Source organism: Nerophis ophidion, linkage group LG01 (genome assembly GCF_033978795.1).
Source record: "Nerophis ophidion isolate RoL-2023_Sa linkage group LG01, RoL_Noph_v1.0, whole genome shotgun sequence".
NCBI classification, from domain to species: domain Eukaryota; kingdom Metazoa; phylum Chordata; class Actinopteri; order Syngnathiformes; family Syngnathidae; genus Nerophis; species Nerophis ophidion.
Window position 1 is genome coordinate 91,230,841 of NC_084611.1, and position 19,016 is coordinate 91,249,856.

The 19,016-nt window shown below is 41.8% G+C and overlaps 1 protein-coding gene across 1 annotated transcript in view; it reads right to left on the reverse strand.

The window, feature by feature from the left end:
• Nucleotides 1-389: 389 nt before the first annotated feature.
• chrna9a (cholinergic receptor, nicotinic, alpha 9a) overlaps nucleotides 390-19,016 on the reverse strand; it is a 20,009-nt gene continuing 1,382 nt past the window's right edge. The window contains exons 3-7 of the mRNA XM_061916008.1: nucleotides 16,328-16,482; nucleotides 9,155-9,335; nucleotides 8,739-9,090; nucleotides 5,397-5,893; nucleotides 390-1,105 (exon numbers count right to left, since the gene is read on the reverse strand). Coding sequence (XP_061771992.1) covers nucleotides 935-1,105; nucleotides 5,397-5,893; nucleotides 8,739-9,090; nucleotides 9,155-9,335; nucleotides 16,328-16,482 — 1,356 coding nt within the window. The 3' untranslated portion in view covers nucleotides 390-934. The remainder of the gene's footprint in view (nucleotides 1,106-5,396; nucleotides 5,894-8,738; nucleotides 9,091-9,154; nucleotides 9,336-16,327; nucleotides 16,483-19,016) is intronic.

Here is a 19,016-nt window from a genome sequence, read left to right on the forward strand (position 1 = left end):
CCGGGTCAAACTCGTCACGTCACGAGTGACACTTCACCTGTCATCATTTTCAAAATGGAGGAGGCTGATTTCAATCATTTGAAATCGCATAAAGGAAATTAGATTAAGAGCTATTCAGTAGGATTTAAGGTCCAAGCTATTGAATATGCTAAAAAGAACAGTAAGCAGCTATGTTTTATTAATATACCGTAGCTGCGTGTGTCAAATATGAGTCATTAAATGACTCCCGCCTCCCGGTGGTAGAGGGCGCTAGTGATCCTTCTTGCGACTACTTGGCTGCAGAAGAAGTGACAACAAGCAGCAAGAGTTAATTTTTTCCTCTCGCTTGCACTTTTAACATGGAGGATTACATATCTAAAATAAAACCGTTTTCTAAACTGGACTTTCAATGGAAGCAGGAGGTAATAAAGGAAGATCTCCATGGAGACAGAGAGACTTTTAAAACTGAAGAAAGATAAGGAAGACTTCTATAAACAAGTTATCGATGCTTTTGATCAGAAGGAGCTGCGCATGGACTTCATTTATAAGTAAAGGTAAGACCATAATAACGTTTTTTTTTTTCAATTAAATGTGCTTTTCATGATGTTATCCTTACATCACACTCAAATTTATAAGCGCAGGCCTAAATTTACCGCATGCCTTTGGTAAACGCCGGAGTGGGAAGAGGTTTTAAATGAATTAGCGAGGAAATTGGAGGAAATCCGGTACATCAAGAGTGACTTCACTTTGGTGATCCAACTTGAGAGATCCTCCTGCCTGTGCAGTTGATCAATAATGATTGACAGCACAACGGTGACACCTGACACACCTTCACACAATAGGTGTGAAGATTCCTTCCACCTCTAAGATGGCAATTAGGTGACTCGGATGTCCAGAGATAATGGAGGATTAGTGTTGGAGGGGAAACAAGAAACTCGATAGAAGAAGGCGGACGTCACGAGGCCTTGGCGATAATGAGGACGCTCATGAGGAAGACCATGATGAAGAAGATCCACATGAAGAATCGGTCCATCACCTTGGCAACCTTCTTCCACTCTGCTGCCTTGACACAAGTGGCCCGCTGCTCTCGGAAGCAGTTGGCCATGTACTGGATGTTCTTCACCACCTGCAGGAGGCACATCAGCCTTTAGCTCCCTTAAAATAAAATACCTTTTTTGGCTTTTATTGGCATCATCAGAAAAGAAGTGATGACACGACTGTGTTAGGTTCTTGGTGACCTGAAACAAGCCTGAGTGGAGGCCGAAATGTATATTTTTTATACCTATATTGTATTGGTTTTAGAGATGCGCGGATATGCAATTATATCATCCGCAACCTCATCACCAAAGTCGTCATCCACCCGAACCAACATTTTATCAGAACCGCAACCGCCCGCTGAAATACATCAGAGCTCGGCCATTTTTACCACTCAAAGAACTATTTAAACTTGTTTCACAGAGTAAAGAAGACAATGGGAACCGCTAACGTTCTCGTGATTATCCAATGGTGTTCATCCTGATGTCAAGAATAAGGGCGTGCTGTGTATTCATTGCATTTGACGCCTTCTACGACATGTACGAACCGATTGTTATTCCAGCAAAATTTTGTATGCAGCTTCCGCAATCACACGTTCAAGATTGAAAGGCGTACTGGGTGACACAGAGTACACTGACTGTTGTGATATAAACAACTTTAGCACTTACTAATATGCGCCACACTGTGAAGCCACACCAAACCAGAATGTCAAACACATTTCGGGAGAACATCCTCACTGTAACACAACATAAACGCAACACAACAAATACCCAGAATACTTTGCATCCGTGACACTTCCTGAATATATTTTACACCCCCACTCCCCCAACCCCGCCCACCTTACCGACTTACGGGGGGGGGGGGGGGGGTGTTGCTGCTAGTGGGGTGTATAAAATAGTCAGGATGTGTCACGGATGCAAAGGATTCTGGGTATTTGTTGTGTTGCATTTATGTTGTGTTACTGTGAGGATGTTCTCCCGAAATGTGTTTGTCATTCTTGTTTGGTGTGGCTTCACAGCGTGGCGCATATTACTAAGAGTGTTAAAATTGTTTCTATCACAACCATTAGTGTACTCTGTGTCACCCAGAATGCCTTGCAGTTGTGTGCATGAGTTTGTGGAAGCCACACTCAACATGTTGCTGGACTGACAAGCAGATCGTAAACGCTGTAGAAGGCGACAAAGCCGATGGCTTCATAGCACGCCCTAATACTTGTTGATTGGGTGACTGCCAGCAGTCGTTCTAGAGCAGGGGTCAGGAACCTTTTTGGCTGAGAGACCCAAGAAGCCAAATATTTTAAAATGTATTTCCCTAAGAGCCATATAATACTTTTTTTTTAACACCGAACACAACTAAACGCTTGCATTTTTAAGTAAGACCAACATTTCTAGAGTATAATAGGTCTCTTATTCTTTGTAATAACATTGTTATTCTGAAGCTAACTGTGGAGGGGGCGTGGCCTGTGGACCTGCAGCGAAACGGTGTGCCAGGACCGGCCTTGAAATCAGCGACAGGTGCGTAGAAGGCCCACCTGTGCCTTGTTATCTAATCACCTGTCGCTCTGTTATAAGCAGCAGCCAGGAGGAGAGACAGAGTTGGGGCTGGAGCCAGAGCGCGAGCGAGGACGAAAGAGAAAAAGACAATTGCTGTAAAGCAACTGAGAGAAAACTAAAATAAAACAATATTGTAACCCTAAAACAGGCTCTTGGTGGTCTGAAGAACCCCCAGGAGGGCAAGCCCCACACTAACCAATAATAAATAAATTACTTCTCACCATTAACGCAACTTCTTGAACATGTTTTATGAATGTTTTATATTTTGAACGTTGTTTTTGACACTGTGATTACAAGTGGAATTATTCATTACTTTTCGTTTTAAGCAATGTCAGCTCAGATTTATCCGAGAGCCAGATGCAGTCATCAAAAGAGCCACATCTGGCTCTAGAGCCATAGGTTCCCTACCCCTGGCCTAAAACAAACAAACAAAAAAACATAAACAACAACAAAAACTTAGAATTGACGGATGGATCTGAAGTTGATCTCGAGGCCATTGTGTTAAAATTAAACAGTAAAAAAAAAAAATCATCATTTATTTTTTAACACTTTAATGAGTAGAACCCTTTTGGATCAGTGTGTTTTGTTTCATTGCACAAAAAATAATAATGAATTAAAATCAATGCTGTTATGAGTTGTTGACCTTTTTACGGCTCCAATTATTATATAATCTCAAATATTCTACTTGAAAATTTTATTGGGTGAAAATATTGCATATTTTGTGTTTTTCTCCATAAAAACATGGTTTTCTTTGGCAAAAAGAGCATACAACTTAAATCTTTAAAATCATAATCTTGACAGATAGACTTAATGTTGATCTAGATATTTAAAACTTGGATAATAATAAAAATAATAAAACTGAATTATGACACATTTTTAACATTTTATTTTTTCCAAAACCCTTTGAGGTCCCCGGGATCAAGCCTGAGTGGAGGCCCAAATGTATATTTTTTATACATACATTGTATTGGTTTTAGCTATGCGCGGATAGGCAATTATATCATCCGCAACCTCATCACCAAAGTCGTCATCCACCTGTCATCCACCTGCCGCAGGCCCATGGCAAAGGACTCGACAGGAGTCCTTTGCCATGGGCCTGCGGACCCTAAAAATAATAAGAGACTTATTATACTCTAAAAAAGTTGGTGCTACTTAAAAATGCACGCATTTAGTTGTATTCAGTTTTAAAAAATATGATATGGCTCTCCCGGAAATACATTTGGAATTAAAGCTGCAAGCAGCATTGGTCGGGCCCGCCTTTGGCTGCTGCCCCCGCGACCCAAACCCGGATAAGCGGTAGAAGCATGGATAGTAGCTACTATTATTATAGGGTATTGTGTGTAGAATTTTGAGGACAAAAAAGATTTAATTCCATTTCACATTGTCATTGTCTACTGTTAGCCATAAGTGTCCCAATACTTTTGTCCAGTGGTAGTAGCCATCTTGAGACAACAGCAGCGCAGCAGCATCAGCGCAGTTGATCTTTGAAGGGTCATAAAATCAAAACCGGAGAACTTATCAAAACTCTTTCGATAACTTTTAATCAGAAGGGTTCAAAGTCTCTCCTGTGCGAGTTTGAAGCCGAAACGACAAACGGGCTCAGAGGAGATAACGTTTGAAAAAAGGTGATGGGTGTTTACAAAACTTTTATTTTGAAGGGGTAATTTTTAACTTCCTGTTGATTTTTGCTGAAGAATGTCGATTATTAAAATGTTGGTCCAAGTGAGACCTACATCGAAGTTTTTGTTTCATCTCCCTCCGACATTCCTACTGGAAGTTACAAGCAGTTTTGTTTGAGTTTTCTTCCTAGGAGCAGATTTTTCAATGTTTTATTCAAAAATTGCGCTAGAGTGCAATTTTGAGTTTTGGGGTTTGGTTTTTTCATTATATCACAATTTTTGCCAGCCCTGATGTGTGTGCCAAGTTTGGTGAGTTTTGAAGCATTTTAAGGGGGTCAAATTACAGCTCAAACAGGCAAAAATAGCATTTTTTGCGAAAATTTTGCTTTGAAGGGTTTTTTGCCAACTTCCTGTTGATTTTTGCTATAGAAGTTTAAATTGGGAAATGTAGGTCTAAGTGAGACCTACATCGAAGTTTTTGTTTCATCTCCCTCCGACATTCCTACTGGAAGTTACAAGCAGTTTTGTTTGAGTTTTCTTCCTAGGAGCAGATTTGAAGGGTTTTTTGCCAACTTCCTGTTGATTTTGGGTATAGAAGTTTAAATTGGGAAATGTAGATCTAAGTGAGACCTACATAAAGGTTTTTGTTTCATGTCTCTACGACATTCCTAACGGAAGTTACAAGCAGTCTGTTTTTTGTTTCTTCCTAGGGGGCGCTAGCGAGCAATTTTGATTTTTGGGGTTTGGTTGCTTAATAAGTTGGGAAAGTTTGCCGGACCGACGTGTGTGTCAAATTTGGTGAGTTTTGAAGCATGTTAATGGGGTCAAATTACAGTGCGTAGGTGCGGAATAATAAAGAAAGAAAGAATAATAAAACGCACCAGTTTCAATAGGGTCCTTGGCCCATTGCAAAGGACTCCATAGAATAAGGGACTTATTATACTCTAAAAAAGTGTGTGCTACTTAAAAATGCACACATTTAGTTGTATTCAGTTTTAAAAAATATGATATGACTCTCACGGAAATACATTTTGAAATATTTGGCTTTCATGGCTCTCTCAGCCAAAAAGGTTCCCGACCCCTGACTTTGGGTTCTAAAAACCACGGCCCTCTTCTTGCTGTCGTTGAACAGCCCCGCACTAGTCTGAGGACATCTGGGATCCCTGACATCTGGAGTCAAAAGTATGATTTGGCAGCTGGACTCTCATACCTGGTTATGTTGAAGGCAGGGACAGCTGCAGGGACAGGAGGGGGTCAGATCTTGGTCCTCAGGACCCAGGACCTGATCCTTCAGTTCTCCATTCAAGTGCAGGTTCAGAGGATGAGGAGCGGCCTGGTAGTCCAGCTCCTCTCTGGTGATGTGGTGGTGGTGGTAGTGCCGGCCAGTCCCTCGGTTCCCCTCGGCCCGCTTCTGGCGAGAGCCGTGGTCCTTGTAGTCCCGGTGCCTGCCGTCACGGTCGTGGAGGTCGGAGGTCACGTGACTCACGGCGTCGTCAGGGTGCAGCGGCTTCTCCTGGCACTCCGGAGTGGTGCAGTTCTCCCCCACCTCGTAGACGAAGAAGATTTTGGACATGTAGTCTATGATGAGGACTTTGGCCCAGCGAGGGACCGGCTTGGCCTCGGCGCCGCAGAAATGAATGTTCATGATGAAGATGGTGAGCGACGTGGAAGCTGTGATCATGGTCATGGTGGCGATGTAATACTTTCCTGGAGAAGAGAGGCACATTTAGTAAATGCTCAGACGTGTAGGTGCAAAACCCCAAACGCAGGGGTTGTGTAAATGCTATATAAAAAGAGACTACAACAAATCATTTTCAACTTATGTTCAATTGAATAGGCTGAAAAGACAAGATATTTCACGCTCACGCTTCATTATTTTGTGCAAATATTCGCTCATTTAGAATTGGATGCCTGCGACATGTTTCAAAAAAGCTGGCACAAGTGGCAAAAAGGACTGAGGAAGTTGAGGAATGCTCATCAAACGCTTATTGGGAACAGGTGGGTGCCATGATTGGGTACGAAAGCAGCTTCCATGAAATGCTCACTCTTTCACCAACAAGGACGGGGCGAGGGTCACCACTTTGTCAACAAAGGCCTGAGCAAATTGTTTAAAAAACAACATTTCTCAATCAGCTATTGCAAGGAATTTAGGGATTTCACCATCAACGCTCATTAAAATCATCAAAAGGAGAAATCCCTGCACGTAAGCCATGATATTACGCACCTTGGATCCCTCAGGCGCTACTGCATCAAAAAGCCACATCAGTGCGTAAAGGATATCACCACACGGGCTCAGGAACACGTCCGAAAACCGCTGTCGGTAACTACAGTCGGTTGCTACATCTGAAAGTGCAAGTTCAAACTCTACTAGGCAAAGCCAAAAGCCATTTATCAACAACACCCAGAAACGCTGCCGGCTTTGCTGGGTCCGAGCTCATCTAAGATGGACGGATGCGAAGTGGAAAAGTGTTCTGGGGTCTGACGTGTCCACATTTCAAATTGTTTTTGGCAACCGTGGACGTCGTGTCCTTCAGACCAAATAGGAAAAGAACCATCCAGACTGTTCTAGGTGAAGTGAATTATATCTATATAGCGCTTTTCTCTAGTGACTCAAAGCGCTTTACATAGCCCAATATCTAAGTTACATTTGAACCAGTGTGGGTGGCACTGGGAGCAGGTGGGTAAAGTGCCTTGCCCAAGGACACAACGGCAGTGGTGGCGGAAGCGGGGATCGAACCCGGAACCCTCAAGTTGCTGGCACGGCCACTCTACCAAGCGAGCTACACCACCTCAGATGCAAAGTGTAAAAGCCAGCATGTGTGATGGTATGGGGGTGTATTAGTACCCAAGGTATGGGTAACTTACACATCTGTGAAGGCACCATTAATGCTGAATGGTCCATACAGGTTTTGGAACAACATATGTTGTCATCCAAGCACTGTCATCATGGACGCCCCTGCTTATTTCAGCAAAACAATGCCAAGCCACGTGTTACAACAGCGTGGCTTCATAGTAAAAGAGTGCAGGTACTTTCCTGGCCCGCCTGCAGTCCAGACCTGTCTCCCATGGAACATGTGTGGCGCATTATGAAGCGTAAAATACGACAGCAGACTGATTCTGGCGGCGTTTCTGGGTGTTGTTGATAAATGGCTTTTGGCTTTGCATAGTAGAGTTTGAACTTGCACTTACAGATGTAGCAACCGACTGTAGTTACCGATAGTGTTATTCTGAAGTGTTCCTGAGCTCATCTGGTGATATCCTTTACGCACTGATGTGGCTTTTTGATGCAGTAGCGCCTGAGCGATCCAAAGTGCGTAATATCATGGCTTACGTGCAGCGATTTCTCCTTTTGATGATTTTACAGAGCGTTGATGGTGAAATCCCGAAATTCCTTGCGATAGCTCATTGAGAAATGTTGTTTTTTTTAAACAATTTGCTCAGGTCTTTGTTGACAAACAGTCAGAAAGACCGGACTGTTGAAGGACTGAAGCTCTACATAAAACAAGAATGGGAAAGAATTCCACTTTCAAAGCTTCAACAATTAGTTTCCTCAGTTCCCAAACGTTTATTGAGTGTTAAAAGAAAAGGTGATGTAACACAGTGGTGAACATGCCCTTTCCCAACTACTTTGGCACGTGTTGCAGCCATGAAATTCTAAGTTAATTATTATTTGCAAAAAAATAAAGTTAATGAGTTGGCCCTGCGATGAGGTGGCGACTTGTCCAGGGTGTACCCCGCCTTCTGCCCGATTGTAGCTGAGATAGGCGCCAGCGCCCCCCGCGACCCAAAAAGGGAATAAGCGGTAGAAAATGGATGGATGGAGTTTGAACATCAAATATGTTGTCTTTGTAGCATATTCAACTGAATATGGCTTGAAAAGGATTTGCAAATCATTGTATTCTGTTTATATTTACATCTAACGGTATAGCTCGGTTGGTGGAGTGGCCGTGCCAGCAACTTGGGGGTTGCAGGTTCGATTCCCACTTCCACCATCCTAGTCACTGCCGTTGTGTCCTTGGGCAAGACACTTTACCCACCTGCTCCCAGTGCCACCCACACTGGTTTAAATGTAACTTAGATATTGGGTGTCACTATGTAAAAGTGCTTTGAGTCACTAGAGAAAAGCGCTATATAAATATAATTCACTTCACTTCATCTAACGGTATAGCTTGGTTGGTAGAGTGGCCGTGCCAGCAACTTGGGGGTTGCAGGTTCGATTCCCACTCCCGCCATCCTAGTCACTGCCATTGTGTCCTTGGGCAAGACACTTTACCCACCTGCTCCCAGTGCCACCCACACTGCTTTAAATGTAACTTAGATATTGGGTTTCACTATGTAAAAGCGCTTTGAGTCACTAGAGAAAAGCGCTGTATAAATATAATTTGCTTGCTTGCTGCTGCTGCTGCTAACACAATTTCCCAACTCATATGAAAACGGGGTTTGCATCATTTACAAAAGGCGACAACTCCCCCGCTTTTGCCAACGACGGCAGAAAAAAGTTGTGGAGCAAAGGTTGGATATTGTCCCGCCACGGAGGGGGGTGAGAACCCACCGATGTAAGGCATGCTCTCGGCCGGCGGCATGCTCTCGGCCACCAGCAGCTGGAAGACGGTGAGCGCCAGCAGCACGGTCACGCCCAGCGACACCTTCTCCCCCGAGTCGGCGGGCAGGTAGAAGCCCAGCGGCGCCAGGAAGGAGATGAGGAAGCAGGGCAGGAGCAGGTTGAAGATGTAGAAGGAGGAGCGGCGCTTCAGCAGCAAGGTGTAGGTGACCTCGGTGTAAGGGTCGGAGCAACACCCGTACATCATCACGTTCCTCACCGCCGGCATGCCGTGACACTCCCACTCCACGTTCTCCACAAAGTCCGACAGGTCGCCGCTGTCCATCCCCAGGCTGATGTCCACCTGGGCGAGACAAGGGCGGTCACGTCTCCCGCTTTGTCTTTCTCACCCCCGGCCGCCCCCTCACCTGGTTCCCGTTGTAGGTCCAGGAGCCGAAGGTGAGGTTGCACTGCTGCCAGTCGAAAGGGAAATAAGACACGTCCACCACGCACGTACTTTTGGTGATGGCCGGGGAGTCCCAGACGATCTCGCCGTTGTAGCGCAGTTTCACGTTGGTGTTGGACGTGCCCGACGACTCCTCGTCTGCTCTGAACCACAACTGCTGTTCATCCGGGGACGCTCGTAACGCTCAATAATAATACACAAATATCATGTAGCAGGCCAAGTGTTGGGGTGTTATTACACAGTTGTAACGCTCAATAATAATACACAAATATGATGTAGAAGGCTAAGTGTTGGGGTATTATTACACAATTGTAACACTCAATAATAATACACAAATATAATGTAGAAGGCTAGGTGTTGGGGTGTTATTACACGATTGTAACGCTCAATAATAATACACAAATATGAGGTAGCAGGCTAAGTGTTGGGGTATTATTACACCATTGTAACGCTCAATAATAATACACAAATATCATGTAGCAGGCCAAGTGTTGGGGTGTTATTACACATCTGTAACGCTCAATAATAATACACAAATATGATGTAGAAGGCCAAGTGTTGGGGTGTTATTACACGATTGTAACGCTCAATAATAAAACACAAATATGAGGTAGCAGGCCAAGTGTTGGGGTGTTATTACACGATTGTAACGCTCAATAATAATACACAAATATGATGTAGAAGGCTAAGTGTTGGGGTATTATTACACAGTTGTAACGCTCAATAATAATACACAAATATGATGTAGCAGGCTAAGTGTGGGGGTATTATTACACAATTGTAACGCTCAATGATAATACACAAATATGATGTAGAAGGCTAAGTGTTGGGGTGTTATTAGACAGTTGTAACGCTCAATAATAATACACAAATATGATGTAGAAGGCTAAGTGTTGGGGTATTATTACACAATTGTAACACTCAATAATAATACACAAATATAATGTAGAAGGCTAGGTGTTGGGGTGTTATTACACGATTGTAACGCTCAATAATAATACACAAATATGAGGTAGCAGGCCAAGTGTTGGGGTGTTATTACACGGTTGTAACGCTCAATAATAATACACAAATATCATGTAGCAGGCCAAGTGTTGGGGTGTTATTACACATCTGTAACGCTCAATAATAATACACAAATATGATGTAGAAGGCCAAGTGTTGGGGTGTTATTACACGATTGTAACGCTCAATAATAATACACAAATATGAGGTAGCAGGCCAAGTGTTGGGGTGTTATTACACGATTGTAACGCTCAATAATAATACACAAATATGATGTAGAAGGCTAAGTGTTGGGGTATTATTACACAGTTGTAACGCTCAATAATAATACACAAATATGATGTAGCAGGCTAAGTGTGGGGGTATTATTACACAATTGTAACGCTCAATGATAATACACAAATATGATGTAGAAGGCTAAGTGTTGGGGTGTTATTAGACAGTTGTAACGCTCAATAATAATACACAAATATCATGTAGCAGGCCAAGTGTTGGGGTGTTATTACACAGTTGTAACGCTCAATAATAATACACAAATATGATGTAGAAGGCTAAGTGTTGGGGTATTATTACACCATTGTAACGCTCAATAATAATACACAAATATGATGTAGAAGGCTAAGTGTTGGGGTATTATTACACCATTGTAACGCTCAATAATAATACACAAATATGATGTAGCAGGCCAAGTGTTGGGGTGTTATTACACAGTTGTAACACTCAATAATAATACACAAATATGATGTAGCAGGCCAAGTGTTGGGGTGTTATTACACGATTGTAACACTCAATAATAATACACAAATATGATGTAGAAGGCTAAGTGTTGGGGTATTATCACACCATTGTAACGCTCAATAATAATACACGAATATCATGTAGAAGGCTAAGTGTTGGGGTGTTAATACACGATTGTAACACTCAATAATAATACACAAATATGATGTAGAAGGCTAAGTGTTGGGGTATTATTACACCATTGTAACGCTCAATAATAATACACAAATATCATGTAGAAGGCCAAGTGTTGGGGTGTTATTATACGATTGTAACACTCAATAATAATACACAAATATGATGTAGAAGGCTAAGTGTTGGGGTATTATTACACCATTGTAACGCTCAATAATAATACACAAATATGATGTAGAAGGCTAAGTGTTGGGGTATTATTACACAATTGTAACACTCAATAATAATACACAAATATGATGTAGAAGGCCAAGTGTTGGGGTGTTATTAAACAGTTGTAACACTCAATAATAATACACAAATATGATGTAGCAGGCTAAGTGTTGGGATGTTATTACACAATTGTAACGCTCAATAATAATACACAAATATGATGTTGAAGGCTAAGTGTTGGGATGTTATTACACAATTGTAACGCTCAATAATAATACACAAATATGATGTAGAAGGCTAAGTGTTGGGATATTATTACACAATTGTAACGCTCAATAATAATACACAAATATGATGTAGCAGGCTAAGTGTTGGGGTATTATTACACAATTGTAACGCTCAATAATAATACACAAATATGATGTAGAAGGCTAAGTGTCAGGGTATTATTACACAGTTGTAACACTCAATAATAATACACAAATATGATGTAGAAGGCTAAGTGTTGGGGTATTATTACACAGTTGTAACGCTCAATAATAATACACAAATATGATGTAGCAGGCTAAGTGTGGGGGTATTATTACACAATTGTAACGTTCAATAATAATACACAAATATAACGTAGAAGGCCAAGTGTTGGGGTATTATTACACGATTGTAACGCTCAATAATAATACACAAATATGCTGTGGCAGGCCAAGTGTTGGGGTATTATTACACCATTGTAACGCTCAATAATAATACACAAATATGATGTAAAAGGCTAAGTGTTGGGATATTATTACACCATTGTAACGCTCAATAATAATACACAAATATGATGTAGTAGGCTAAGTGTTGGGGTGTTATTACACCATTGTAACGCTCAATAATAATACACAAATATGACGTAGAAGGCTAAGTGTTGGGGTATTATTACACCATTGTAACGCTCAATAATAATACACAAATATGATGTAGCAGGCCAAGTGTTGGGGTGTTATTACACAGTTGTAACGCTCAATAATAATACACAAATATGATGTAGCAGGCCAAGTGTTGGGGTGTTATTACACAGTTGTAACACTCAATAATAATACACAAATATGATGTAGCAGGCCAAGTGTTGGGGTGTTATTACACGATTGTAACACTCAATGATAATACACAAATATGATGTAGAAGGCTAAGTGTTGGGGTATTATTACACAATTGTAACGCTCAATAATAATACACAAATATTATGTAGAAGGCTAAGTGTTGGGGTGTTATTACACGATTGTAACACTCAATAATAATACACAATAAGATGTAGAAGGCTAAGTTTTGGGGTATTTTTACACGATTGTAACGCTCTATAACAATACACAAATATCATGTAGAAGGCTAAGTGTTGGGGTGTTATTACACGATTGTAACACTCAATAATAATACACAAATATGATGTAGAAGGCTAAGTGTTGGGGTATTATTACACCATTGTAACGCTCAATAATAATACACAAATATGATGTAGAAGGCCAAGTGTTGGGGTGTTATTAAACAGTTGTAACACTCAATAATAATACACAAATATGATGTAGCAGGCTAAGTGTTGGGATGTTATTACACAATTGTAACGTTCAATAATAATACACAAATATGATGTAGAAGGCTAAGTGTTGGGGTATTATTACACCATTGTAACGCTCAATAATAATACACAAATATGATGTAGCAGGCCAAGTTTTGGGGTGTTATTACACAGTTGTAACGCTCAATAATAATACACAAATATGATGTAGCAGGCCAAGTGTTGGGGTGTTATTACACAGTTGTAACACTCAATAATAATACACAAATATGATGTAGCAGGCCAAGTGTTGGGGTGTTATTACACGATTGTAACACTCAATAATAATACACAATATGATGTAGAAGGCTAAGTTTTGGGGTATTATTACACGATTGTAACGCTCTATAACAATACACAAATATCATGTAGAAGGCTAAGTGTTGGGGTGTTATTACACGATTGTAACACTCAATAATAATACACAAATATGATGTAGAAGGCTAAGTGTTGGGGTATTATTACACCATTGTAACGCTCAATAATAATACACAAATATGATGTAGAAGGCTAAGTTTTGGGATGTTATTACACAATTGTAACGCTCAATAATAATACACAAATATGATGTAGAAGGCTAAGTGTTAGGATATTATTACACAATTGTAACGCTCGATAATAATACACAAATATGATGTAGAAGGCTAAGTGTTGGGGTATTATTACACCATTGTAACGCTCAATAATAATACACGAATATGATGTAGAAGGCTAAGTGTTGGGGTATTATTACACAATTGTAACACTCAATAATAATACACAAATATGATGTAGAAGGCTAAGTGTTGGGGTATTATTACACAATTGTAACGCTCAATGATAATACACAAATATGAGGTAGAAGGCTAAGTGTTGGGATATTATTACACAATTGTAACGCTCAATAATAATACACAAATATGATGTAGAAGGCTAAGTGTTGGGGTATTATTACACAATGGTAACGCTCAATAATAATACAAAAATATGATGTAGAAGGCTAAGTGTTGGGGTATTATTACACAATTGTAACGCTCAAATATAATACACAAATATGATGTAGAAGGCTAAGTGTTGGGGTATTATTAGACAGTTGTAACGCTCAATAATAGTACACAAATATAACGTAGAAGGCTAAGTGTTGGGGTATTATTACACAATGGTAACGCTCAATAATAATACAAAAATATGATGTAGAAGGCTAAGTGTTGGGGTATTATTACACAATTGTAACGCTCAATGATAATACACAAATATGATGTAGAAGGCTAAGTGTTGGGGTATTATTAGACAGTTGTAACGCTCAATAATAGTACACAAATATAACGTAGAAGGCTAAGTGTTGGGGTATTATTAGACAGTTGTAACGCTCAATAATAGTACACAAATATAACGTAGAAGGCTAAGTGTTGGGATATTATTACACAATTGTAACGCTCAATAATAACACACAAATATGACGTAGCAGGCTAAGTGTTGGGATATTACTACACAATTGTAACGCTCAATAATAATACACAAATATGATGTAGCAGGCTAAGTGTTGGGGTATTATTACACAATTGTAACACTCAATAATAATACACAATATGATGTAGAAGGCTAAGTTTTGGGGTATTATTACACGATTGTAACGCTCAATAATAATACACAAATATGATGTAGCAGGCTAAGTGTTGGGGTATTATTACACAATGGTAACGCTCAATAATATTACACAAATATTATGTAAAAGGCTAAGTGTTGGGGTATTATTACACGATTGTAACGCTCAATAATAATACACAAATATGCTGTAGCAGGCCAAGTGTTGGGGTATTATTACACCATTGTAACGCTCAATAATAATACACAAATATGATGTAGAAGGCTAAGTGTTGGGATATTATTACACGATTGTAACGCTCAATAATAATACACAAATATGATGTAGAAGGCTAAGTGTTGGGATGTTATTACACAATTGTAACGCTCAATAATAATACACAAATATGATGTAGAAGGGTAAGTGTTGGGATTTTATTACACAATTGTAACACTCAATAATAATACACAAATATGATGTAGAAGGCTAAGTGTTGGGGTATTATTACACCATTGTAACGCTCAATAATAATACACAAATATGATGTAGAAGGCTAAGTGTTGGGGTATTATTACACGATTGTAACGCTCAATAATAATACACAAATATGACGTAGAAGGCTAAGTGTTGGGATATTATTACACAATTTCCCATACATTTTGACATGTTTTATTCAACAGAACACTGTAAAAAAAATTCTGGCAGTTGAGTTTACTATTGTTGTGTATCGGCCTCAGATCTTTAAGATGGAAAGTGTAGCTGCCATCATGATGTTCTCTCTATATATATATATAGTACCACTTTTTTTAACAGAAAAATATGTGTTGTTTTCTTTTAATGTGTATTACTGTAATTGGAAAAAATAGTACCACTGTTTTGAGTTTGACTCCAGTCATCTAGAGCTTAGTCGACACTACTCAAACTAAGTACTACTCAAACCAAGTACTACTCAAACTAAGTACTACTCAAACCAAGTACTACTCAAAGTAAGTACTACTCAAAGTAAGTACTACTCAAAGTAAGTACTACTCAAACTAAGTACTACTCAAAGTAAGTACTACTCAAACTAAGTACTACTCAAAGTAAGTCCTACTCAAAGTAAGTACTACTCAAACTAAGTACTACTCAAACTACAGTAAGTACTACTCAAACTAAGTACTACTCAAAGTAAGTACTACTCAAACTAAGTACTACTCAAACTACAGTAAGTACTACTCAAACTAAGTACTACTCAAACTAAGTACTACTCAAACTAAGTACTACTCAAAGTAAGTACTACTCAAAGTAAGTACTACTCAAACTAAGTACTACTCAAAGTACTACTCAAACTAAGTACTACTCAAAGTAAGTACTACTCAAAGTAAGTACTACTCAAACTAAGTACTACTCAAAGTAAGTACTACTCAAACTAAGTACTACTCAAAGTAAGTACTACTCAAACTAAGTATTACTCAAAGTAAGTACTACTCAAACTAAGTACTACTCCAACTAAGTACTACTCAAACTAAGTACTACTAGAACTAAGTACTATTAAACTAAGTACTACACAAACTAAGTACTACACAAAGTAAGTACTACTCAAAGTAAGTACTACTCAAAGTAAGTACTACTCAAGGTAAGTACTACTCAAACTAAGTACTACTCAAACTAAGTACTACTCAAACTAAGTACTACTCAAACTAAGTACTATTTAAACTAAGTACTACACAAACTAAGTACTACTCAAACTACAGTAAGTACTACTCAAACTAAGTATTACTCAAACTAAGTACTACTCAAACTAAGTACTACTCAAAGTAAGTACTACTGAAAGTAAGTACTACTTTTTGTTGTGTTTGTGTACTAACTTGTTGTAGAGGACAATGTCTGGCTTCCACACCAGCTCGCTGGGGATGTTGATCATCTCCAGATCATCGTAGTCCTCCTTGTGCCACTTCAGGTTGGCATCGTGCCACACCTGTCTGATCCACAGGTAGGTGGTCAGCACCTGGTTCCTCTCGTCCTACCAAAACACACAAAATTTACCCTAAATGCAATCGTCTAGTCAGGTGGAGTGCAGTAGTAGTGTCTCCACTTACAAGTTTCATTGGTTCTGTGACGGGGATCTCAACTCAAAACACGTGCAACTTAAAATCAACGTCTCCCTTTGAAATATTTTGCAATTTGTTCAATTAGTAATGGAGACATCAAAGAAGAAAGATGTAGGTGGGAAGCGGTGTATTGCAGCCGCCTTTAGCAACCGAAACACAGCCGGTGTTTCCTTGTTTACATTCCCGAAAGATAACGGTGAAGCTTTACTATGGAACAAAGCGGTCAAGCGAACATCAATCAATCAATTAATGTTTATTTATATAGCCCCAAATCACAAATGTCTCAAAGGACTGCACAAATCATTACGACTACGACATCCTCGGAAGAACCCACAAAAGGGCAAGGAAAACTCACACCCAGTGGGCAGGGAGAATTCACATCCAGTGGGACGCCAGTGACAATGATGACAATGAAAACCTTGGAGAGGACCTCATAAGTGGGCAACCCCCCCCTCTAGGGGACCGAAAGCAATGGATGTCGAGCGGGTCTAACATGATACTGTGAAAGTTCAATCCATAGTGGCTCCAACACAGCCGCGAGAGTTCAGTTCAAAGCGGATCCAACATGGTTCCCGACCACATGTCAACCGGCAGCTTTCGGTGAGAAAATGGTGGTAATAAGTCGGCTCTTACCGTAGACATGAGCGGAGAGCTTGCGTCGTTTCTCCTGCAGCTGCGGACTCTCTTGCGTCCTCCCACCGGCCGCTCCTGATTATCGGATGCTTACACCGCGGAGGAGGGGGAAAAAAAAAAATCTCAGCCCGGCTGCCTTGCCTCGTTGAGAAACGTGGTTTCCCTCGGAGACACTGGCGGTAACCACACCCCTCCGACTTTCAGGTACGACTATATAATCTCACTACAACGCTCGTAACACACTAAGCAGATAAGAGATTTTCCAGAATTATCCTAGTAAATGTGTCTAATAACATCTAAATCGCTCCAACTACCCTCGTCTTTTTTTCTTCTTCTAATCCTTCACTCTCACTTTCCTCATCCATGAATATTTCACCCTCGCTCTAATTAATGGGGAAATCGTCGCTTTCTCGGTCCGAATCGCTCTCGCTGCTGGTGGCCATGATTGTAAACAATGTTGAGATGTGAGGAGCTCCACAACCCGTGACGTCACGCGCACATCGTCTGCTACTTCCGGTACAGGCAAGGCTTTTTTATTAGCCACCAAAAGTTGAGAACTTTATCATCGATGTTCTCTACTAAATCCTTTCAGCAAAAATATGGCAATATCCCAAAATGATGAAGTATGACACATAGAATGGACCTGCTATCCATGTTTAAATAAGAACATCTCATTTCAGTAGGCCTCTGAGCCTTTAGTGGCAGAAAGTCTCCCACTCCCACTCCCACTCCCACTCCCACTCCCACTCCCACACCCACTCCCACTCCCACTCCCACACCCACACCCGCTCCCGCTCCCACTCCCACTCCCACTCCCACACCCACTCCTACTCCCACTCCCACACCCGCTCCCACTCCCACTCCCACTCCCACTCTCACACCCACTCCCACACCCACTCCCACTCCCACTCCCACACCCGCTCCCACTCCCACTCCCACTCCCACTCCCACTCCCACTCCCACACCCACACCCACTCCCACTCCCACTCCCACACCCACTCCCACTCCCGCACCCGCTCCCGCTCCCGCTCCCACTCCCACTCCCACTCTCACACCCACTCCCACTCCCACTCCCACTCCCACACCCACTCCCACTCCCACTCCCACTCCCACACCCACACCCACTCCCACTCCCACTCCCACACCCACTCCCACTCCCGCACCCGCTCCCGCTCCCGCTCCCACTCCCACTCCCACTCTCACACCCACTCCCACTCCCACTCCCACTCCCACACCCACTCCCACTCCCACTCCCACTCCCACTCCCACTCCCACACCCACTCCCACTCCCACTCCCACTCCCACTCCTACACCCACTCCCACTCCCGCTCCCGCTCCCACTCCCACTCCCACTCCCACTCCCACTCCCACTCCTACACCCACTCCCACTCCCGCTCCCGCTCCCACTCCCACTCCCACTCCCACTCCCACACCCACTCCCACTCCCACTCCCACTCCCACTCCCACACCCACTCCCACTCCCACTCCCACTCCCACTCCTACACCCACTCCCACTCCCGCTCCCGCTCCCACTCCCACTCCCACACCCACTCCCACTCCCACTCCCACTCCCACTCCTACACCCACTCCCACTCCCGCTCCCGCTCCCACTCCCACACCCACTCCCACTCCCACTCCCACACCCACTCCCACACCCGCTCCCGCTCCCACTCCCACTCCCACTCCCACACCCACTCCTACTCCCACTCCCACACCCGCTCCCACTCCCACTCCCACTCCCACTCCCACTCTCACACCCACTCCCACACCCACTCCCACTCCCACTCCCACACCCGCTCCCACTCCCACTCCC